Source organism: Lactuca sativa, chromosome 5 (genome assembly GCF_002870075.4).
Source record: "Lactuca sativa cultivar Salinas chromosome 5, Lsat_Salinas_v11, whole genome shotgun sequence".
Taxonomy (NCBI): Eukaryota; Viridiplantae; Streptophyta; class Magnoliopsida; order Asterales; family Asteraceae; genus Lactuca; species Lactuca sativa.
Window position 1 is genome coordinate 67144522 of NC_056627.2, and position 9048 is coordinate 67153569.

The following is a 9048-nucleotide window of genomic DNA, read 5'->3' on the forward strand; positions in this document are numbered from 1 at the left end:
ATACGAGATTTGTTTTAAATATATAATATAGATATAAATACACAAATGTGTGTCAAATACAGCCCATCACAAATTTAATGTTATAAACTACAATATAACTCAAAGTTGTTTTCCAAATATAATGTTTATACTATAATATAATATATTAGAAGAATATCATATAGTAGACGAATCCCACATGTTATGCAGAAATTTAGTTGCATAGATAATATATTGTAATTATATTTCATTTAAAATATGTTAGGGTCATTTGGTTATTACATTGTTGTATTAGGCACTATAGTCTCATATATTTTGAATGACTCTTACAAAAATGATGTCTATAATTTGAATATAACGTAATATCTTATGATATTTATTGAATGATATTATCTTCGATTGAACACTTTTTAATTGGAATCAACTTTATTATAGTTAAAAATTTTGGCTTCGTTTTTTCTTTTCATTAGTTCTAGAATATGATTTTTTATTACATTGTTGTATTAGGCACTATAGTCTCATATATTTTGAATGACTCTTACAAAAATGACGTCTATAATTTGAATATAACGTAATATCTTATGATGTTTATTGAATGATATTATCTTCGATTGAACACTTTTTAATTGGAATCAACTTTATTATAGTTAAAAATTTTGGCTCCGTTTTTTCTTTTCATTAGTTCTAGAATATGATTTTTTATTTTAACTTAAAATATGTCACTATCATAAAATAGATTAAGAATGAGATTTTTTATATTTACTTAAAATACGGCACCATTTTCTATTCAATAGTAAAACTAACAAAAGTCGTTAAATATGTATTTTTATGAGGTTCAACATAAATAGACGACCACAAATGAGAATCCATATCTAATCAATCATCAACTAATTACATTAGATACTAATGTGGACATAAAAATTACATTTAAAATTTTAAACTATTAGTAAAAAAATTTCATTATTTATTATGATAAAAAATCTGTAAATCAAAAAATATACATGCTATTTAATCGCATACAAGTTTTATGTATGACTTATTCACAATACATTAAATCATATATAACCATATTAAACTACATAATTATCCCAATGCGCAACGCGCGGACATTCGCCTAGTTTAATAATATAACAAAGCATTGTAGGTTGTATATCATATCGCAATGGACTTGGGATTTTTTTGGTTAAAGTGGAAAAAAATAATCAAATATCCAACACATACCGTATATAGAGGCGTTCAAAATTGAATATCAAAAAATTTGGATATCCGATTTTTGGTATCAAAATTCGTATCCGAAATTTTGGATATCCAAATTTTCGGATATAGAACCATATTATATAAGATATCGGAAAATAATAGTTTGCCAAAATGAATTTAATGTAATTGAAGTTTTGTGTTTACTTAGTAATGTAATTAATGCCATAATTAACTGGTGTGTGTCTATATATATATATATATATATATATATATATATATATATATATATATATATATATATATATATATATATATATATATATACACACACACACACACCAGTTATAGCTTAATAGAAGTCTAGAAGTAGTGAATAGTAAACCTCTAAACTATACCCATTATAGCTTAGTAGTAATGTTGTTTGAATGACTGTATATGTTTGTACACCTTTGCTACCCAAAGATGTTGAACTGATGTAAGAACTTTTACATCTATACATATATACATAATATATAACTGAGATTCAAACGACACTCGGACAAATAACCTGATACCCTAAGTCCACAATCAAACAAGGAACATGAAATAAAGTGAGTTATCAGTCTTAAGTCCTTTCCTCCTTACTTATATAACCATATCTTTATAGACATGAATTTGATAATGTAAATATAAGTTCAAACGATTTTAATAAAGAGTTTAACATATGAAAGAGTTTTAACCATTTGAATGGTAATAGATGACTTGATGTCAGTCTATAAAGTGTTTTTGAAATAATCCACTTGATAAAACAGTTGAAGTATAAGAAAATCCACTTGTTTGATACTTATTAATCACATGTGATTGATATAATAACTATAATAGTTCTACTTGTATTCCCCCCCCCCTATAAAAGGATTTTAAAATCATTTAAAAGATAAGTTAAGGGGTATGAACTCAGCTGTAGTGAGTGATGTGAATTTAAAGTTGGTATAGGATGCTAAGTGTCAAGTGAACACTTGAGCACATACAGATCCTATTAAGCATGTATTAATACATATATGCATATAATTAGTGTTTATACAACTAATCATGCAAGAAAACCACCCTAGGTACTAGGAAACACTTATATTGAAGTGTTAGGAGTACCAAGGATTGCATAAAATGAGTTTTTGGCCACACTAGTATGTGTACGGCCATGTGGTGTGCGGCCATGGAGTGTACGATCGTACACTCCTTGAAGAAAATGACAAAAAGGGTGGTCTAAGGCTATATCTAGCATCCTCTAAGTGTTCTTGATCTTGTGTTAGAATATAACATGAGTTTTAGGCCAAATATGCACTAAAAAGGGGTGTACGACCATATGAAGGGTGTACGGTCGTACACTCTTTATGTTCATGCATAATATAATGTTTTAAAAGAAACTAATAGAGATTCATTTAGACTTCACTTATTTCCGTTCACTTTAAAAGAAAAAAGCTAAGTATTGGTTCACTTCTCTTGCCCCTCATAGTATTACTGCTTGGGAGCAATTAAAAACTAAATTTTTGCATGAGTTTTACCCTACTAGTAAAACAACGGAAATAAGAAAAGCTATACAAGATTTTGCACAAAACCCAATGAAGAATTTCATGATGCATTTGAACGCCTCAAAGAATTGTTGCGTTTATGTCCCCATCATGAATTTCCCTGTTGGCAACTTGTATGTTTCTTTTATGATGGAGTCGACACTGCCAATCAAACCATGATTAATGCCTCGTCAGGTGGCACTATTATGATGCAAGATAGTGAAGACGTTTGGCGATTCTTGGAGCAGTTGAGTCATGGTTCAAAAACCAATTACTCAGCTAAGAAACGGGACAACCCAGTTTCATCTGCTGCTTTAGTTGGACTAGACAAAAAATGGAAAAATGAAGTCAAATCTGATATTAATTCTTTAAATAAAAAATTTGACTTACTACTCTCTAGTCTACACAAAGAGAAAGGTGTGCTTTTTTCGCAAGGATGGAAGATATGTGTAAGCTGTGGAGATTCATGACACATTGCAGATGAGTGCATGAGAAGTCAAGAGGAAATTAATTAAGTGCACGACTATGGTTAATTCCAAAATAATCCAAGATCATTCAATCGAAACTACAACCAAGGCGGGAAGTACAACAACAATGGGAATTTCAACCACAACAACCGTCAAGGGAATTACCAAAACCAAAATCTACCAAAACAGTTCCAGCAGTCCAACTTTAACCAAGGTGGAACATCAAAGAAGGAGGAAACCGATGGTATCAAGTTGGACAAAATCATGGAGTTCATAACCCAAACATATCAGAAAACTGACACTAACTCCAAGTCCATAGCTGCTAATGAGAAGCAAATTGCTCAACTAGCGGAGCAAATCGGGAAAAGAGAAGATGGAAAATTTCCAAGCACCACAACATTCAACCTGTCTCACACCCAAAGACCCAGAAAAGAGCATCAAGTGAACGAGGTTGACAGCAATGTAAGTGCTCCTACCTTAGATAATGACTGTGACACTGAAGTCATCTTTGACGAAAAAGAAGAGTTTGAGAAAGATTTTAAATCTGAAAAAAGAAAAAGAAGCTAAGGGTAAAAATGGCTCTAAAGTTGGGGAGCATGGTGTGGAAGTTAATGCCGCACCATACCCTTTGACTTTAGAGAAACCGACATCCTTCCCTTTTGGGAAGCGAGGGCCGAAAATGGAAGACATGTGGGATCTATTTAGTCAAGTTAAAATAAATATCCCATTAGTCAAACTTATTAAGGAGGTACCTTCTTATGCTAAATTTTTGAAGGATTTGTGTGTTCAAAAACGCAAACTCCAAGCACACCTCCCTAAAAATATTGACTTAACCGAGCATGCAAGTTCCATAATATCAAATAAACTTCCACCCAAGCTTAAGGATCCCGGAGCACCTTTAATTTCTATTACCTTAGGTAATATTAATATCAAAAAGGCGCTCCTTGGTCTTGGAGCAAGTGTTAACATAATCCCAGGAAATCTTTTTGATCAACATGACTTACGTACTTTGGAACAAACTGATATTATTTTATTATTGGCCGATAAATCACCAAAAATTCCCCGGGGTATATTATCAGATGTCATCATTAAGGTGGAAGATTTTTATTACCCAGTTGATTTTCTTGTTCTTGACACTGAAAGCACCTATAAAGAAAGTCAACCTTCTATTATTTTGGGTCGCCCGTTTTTGGCTACAATAAATGCAAAAATTAATTGTAGAACGGGTGTCATGGATATCTCTTTTGGAAATAGGAAACTTAGAATTAATATTTTTAATACGTTTCCTAACTCACCATCAGATTATGAATGTTATCATGTGGATGTGGTTGATGACTTAGTGCATCAATTCACTCCTAAAATCTTACACCCCGATCCATTGAAGTTTTTTCTTTCTAATGACAGGGACGAAGTTTTAGAATAAGATGACATCAAGATGGTTGAGGAGGCAGTTGAAAATGCTATTGAGCAAGAGAGGCCACCATGGAGTTATCAAGTTGAAAAATTACCAACAAGTTTTTCGGACCCACTTAAGCCATCTTTGGAGGAGCCACCCACTCTTGAACTTAAAACTCTTCCTTCACATCATAAATACTCTTTTTTAGAATCTAATGAGAACTTGCCAATTATCATATCTTCTGATTTGACAGGTCCACAGGAGGAAGCATTACTGAAGGTGCTTTCCAAGTACAAGGGTGCAATTGGATGGACCATAGCAGACTTGAAGGGAATTAGTGCAGCCACATGTATGCATTGAATCATCACTGAAGCTGGAGCAAAGCCATCCCGAGATGCACAACGAAGGCTCAACCCAAATCTGCGAGAAGTTGTTAAAAAGGAGGTGCTGAAATGGCTTGATGCAGGTATTATCTACCCAATATCTGATAGTGATTGGGTGAGCCCGACACAGATAGTGCCAAAGAAGTCGGGCATTACACTGGTAGATACAGAAGACGGAGAGAAGATCTCAACAATGTAACATCCCGAAATATCAAGAGTAGAGTTGAAGGGATAAATGAGTAAATTGGGAAAGAGCGACTCGGCGAGTCTATGGGTGGACTCGGCGAGTAGAGTCGCGACTTGGTCGCGTGTTAGGTAGCCGACTCGGCGAGTCAGTAAGATGGACTCGGCGAGTAGGTGCTGAGTGGAGAAAACCCTAATTCTCGGGGTTGAGCCCTATATAAAGAACATAACATCCATTCCCCCAGCCTCTTTACTCATCCTCAAGTCCAGAAACCCTAACCTTTGTATGTGAGTGGATCAACTTGCATTTAGGAGCTTGGAGAAGCAATTGTTGAGGAAATATTGAAGAAGAAGAAGCTTGGAGCAAGGGGCTTTACTTGGATTCGAGTTCCATTGCAGTTGGGGCATTCTTTTGAGGTAATATCTCGTCCTTGGGCTGTTACTCTTATGGATTCATCATTTTGGGGTTTGCGGGGAGCTTATCTTGGTATGTTTTGGAGTTTGGAAGTTAGATCTGAGGTTGCTACCTCAGATCTAGAGTGGTGATGGTCCTAATGTGCATAAAGTCCCTATGTTGAGTGTTGGGTGAAGTTATCATGTCCCAAACCTTAGCCCTAATGTGCAAAATGCATAGATCTCTTTGGATTCACGTAAAGTTTGCCACCTTACGTGATGGATGGGTTGTAGGAGGCTAGATCTATGTTTTGGATCAATTGCATGTCCTGGAATGCTTCTGTATTGATTTAGACCGGTGGTACTCGGCGAGTCACATGGGTGGACTCGACGAGTTGCTTGAAGATGAGCTAGAACTAGACGAGTTGGAAGAACAACTCGGCGAGTAGGTTGAAGATAGCCTTAGACTCGGCGAGTCTGTTCTTGGACTCGGCGAGTCTTGTCGAAGAGTCCCAATATTTTCTTCTTGAGTCGAGAATTGGCGAGTCAAGGGATGACTCGGTGAGTTGTGGGCGAGTGGACTCAGAGTTGTTGGACTCCACGAGTTTCGGGGTGACTCAGCGAGTTAGGTCGCGGATTGAGGGAAGTTCTGAGTATGGGGACTCGGCGAGTCATCGGGTTGACTCGGCGAGTAGAGTCAGTCAGGGGTTGACTTTAACCTTGTCCATAGGTTGCCCAGTTGTCTTTCAGGGGTATTTTGGTAATTAAGGGTATTTATTGAGTTGAGTGTGTTGGTGTTCAGTGGAGGAGTTCGTGTCGGAGCTTGGAGCAGCGGGATCTTATCCTTTCAGCTGACAGTTTTGAGGTGAGTTATCCTCACTATATCAACAGGGTCTAAGGCACCAAGGCCGGCCCTTATCGGATTGAGATCCGGGTAGTTGTTGTTATGTTGTTGCTGTGATAGGTTTGCATCTTGAGAGCTAGGATGGTATATGTTAGAGACCTGATTGAGATCAGTATCCTGAGAGATAGGGAGATGCTATGCTAGTGACCTGTTAGGTCGGTATCCTGCTTAGGATGATGATATGTTATGTGATCTGTTTGATCTGCTTGTTGACTGTGAATTGCTATATGATTGTATGTATATGTGCACATGGTTGTTTGGACTGGAGTTGGGTTGAGGCGGGTCCTGCTTTGTGCTGTAGGCCAAGATACCCAGGGCGGACCGGTTGTTCCGAAGGCCCAGCGAGCGGTCCGGATAGACTATAGGCCCCAAGAGGGCGGACCAGATGTGCCGAGGCTCAGAGAGTGGACCAGGCAGACTGAAGGCTCGGTGTGGGTGGACCAGTCATACTGTAGACTCAGAGAGTGGACCAGGTGGATTGAAGGCCCGATGCGCGCGGACCAATCACACTGCAGACTCAATGTATGTGGTTAGATTCGGAGAGTGGACCAGGTGGATTGAAGGCCCGGTGCGGGCGGACCAATCACACTGTAGACTCGAGGTTTATGGCTAGACTCAGAGGGTGGACCAGGTGGACTGTAGGCCGGTACGGCGGACCAGTCACACAGTAGACCCGAAGTGCATTGTTGTTCTGTGATCAGATATGTTGTGGCATGTTATGTGTGTATGGTGTATGTGGTTGGTATTTTGGGGATATTTCACTAAGCTTTCGGGCTTACAGTTGTGGTTTTATGTTTTTCAGGTTCTTCAGGAGACCGTGGCAAGGCGAAGGCGTGATCGTACCGCTCCTCATGATTTTGTAGTAATGTGATTCTGGGAATATGTTAAATGTTTTGTATTGAAAACCTTTTTGTAAAGATTTAATGGAATCGAGATGTTTTTGAAAAATTTAAAATTGGTTGTATTTTTCGGTCGTTACAAGTTGGTATCAGAGCCTTAGTTTGAGTGAATTAGAGGAACATTCGTGTGACTCCAGTCACAAATCAAGGAGAGTTTTCAAAAGAGTATTTAAAATGGTTTTCAAAATAAGTAAGGGAGGACGCGGAGGTACGATCTGCCGGAGCCCGTAAGTAACCCCAAAATACCATGCATGTTATTTGTTTTTGAGCTTTAATAGAACAGCATGCTAGTGATAGGCTAGGGATCTTCAGGATTTCATGATAATGTTGCCTGATTTGTCATGCCTGTAGCCTAGGGTTCCTTATGGGAGATTTTTAGTGTTCCTCTAGTGGTGAGGGTTGAGCGTTGTGATGCATGTTTCTCTAGGGTGTTGTGGTAGTACTTCATACAAATATGGGTAGGTGTGGAAGGTAGTATGGGCCTGTACTACTGAAAGCACAGGACCCATACGCGTATCAGGGAAACCATGATCTCTAGGATTGGGTTGAGAGAGTTGGATCCCAGGATAGTGGGAAGAGTCTGAGATTTTGTGTGGTGTTTTTCAGTATGGAGATTCCGAGGCATGATGAGAGTGGATCCGGATCAGGATCGGGAGCAGGAGAGAGAGTTCCGCGCAGATCGGTACCACCCGAGGTTATCGGTCAGATGAGCACGTGCGAGTTGGATGCGAGGATTCGTGAGATCCTGCGTGATGAGATTGTTGAGTTGTTCCGGGCTGAGTTGCCGGAGCTGTTTGGGTCGATCAAGACCACCATGGTTGAGTATTTTGATGAGCACTATGCGGCTCTTGCAGAGACGGCTGCCGCGGCGGCTACAGCGGCTGTAGCGTCGGCAGGGGGAGGAGCTGGTCGGGGCTTTCAGTATCGGAACTTCGATAATACGAAGCCTCCCACCTTCGATGGAGTTCAGGACCCGATCGTTGCTATGAGATGGTTATCAGACGTTGAGGGGTGTTTCTTCACGTGTTCATGCCCTGCTGATCAGAGGGTGAGGTGTGCTCTGAACCTGTTGAGGCTCGGGGCGAAGGATTGGTGGAGATTGACCACGGGGTCATATTCGGTTGCGCAGAGGGTTGCGGTTTCATGGGATCAATTTAGAGAAATGTTCAGCACTCGTTATGTTCTGCAAGTTGAGAGGGAGAGATTGGCTCAGGAGTTCCTTGAGTTGAAGCAGGGTTCGGAGTCGGTGAATGAGATCACCAGGATGTTCACTGAGAGGGCGATGTTTTGCCCAGAGTTTGCTTCGGAGCAGGCTCACATGTCTCGATATCTGAGCATGCTCAAGAGGGACATCAGACAGTTTGTGTCTGCGCAGAGGTGCGAGACCTTGTTGGAGTTGTAGGAGGCCGCTAGGCGGCGTGAGTTAAAGATTCAGTTGCAGTTGCGTGAGCTGAGACAGGCTCCGGTGCAGTCGCAACCGGCGCCGAAACGGTCCAAGACCGTTGATCTTAGAGTGGGGGATCTGAGCAGCCACACTTGTGGGAAGTGTGGGAGGGGTCACACCGGAGTTTGTAGGTCCGGTGGTGCATGCCGCAAGTGCGGAAAGGAGGGGCGCTATGCAAGGGATTGTCGGCAGTCAGCGCCAGTTTGGGATTTGAGGATTTGTTATCATTGTCATCAGATTGGACATTTGAGGGTCAACT

At 39.6% G+C, this 9048-nt stretch overlaps 1 protein-coding gene and 1 non-coding gene across 2 annotated transcripts; one reads left to right on the forward strand and one right to left on the reverse strand.

The window, feature by feature from the left end:
- Nucleotides 1–2732: 2732 nt before the first annotated feature.
- LOC111908435 (small nucleolar RNA R71) lies at nt 2733–2838 on the reverse strand. The gene has a single exon (XR_002855880.1). It is a non-coding gene; the product is annotated as a small nucleolar RNA R71 (small nucleolar RNA).
- A 1028-nt stretch (nt 2839–3866) lies between these two features.
- On the forward strand, nt 3867–4610 carry LOC111908404 (uncharacterized). Its single transcript, XM_023904236.1, has one exon. The coding sequence runs from the start codon at nt 3867–3869 to the stop codon at nt 4608–4610; it is 744 nt and encodes a 247-aa protein (XP_023760004.1).
- Nucleotides 4611–9048: the final 4438 nt, after the last annotated feature.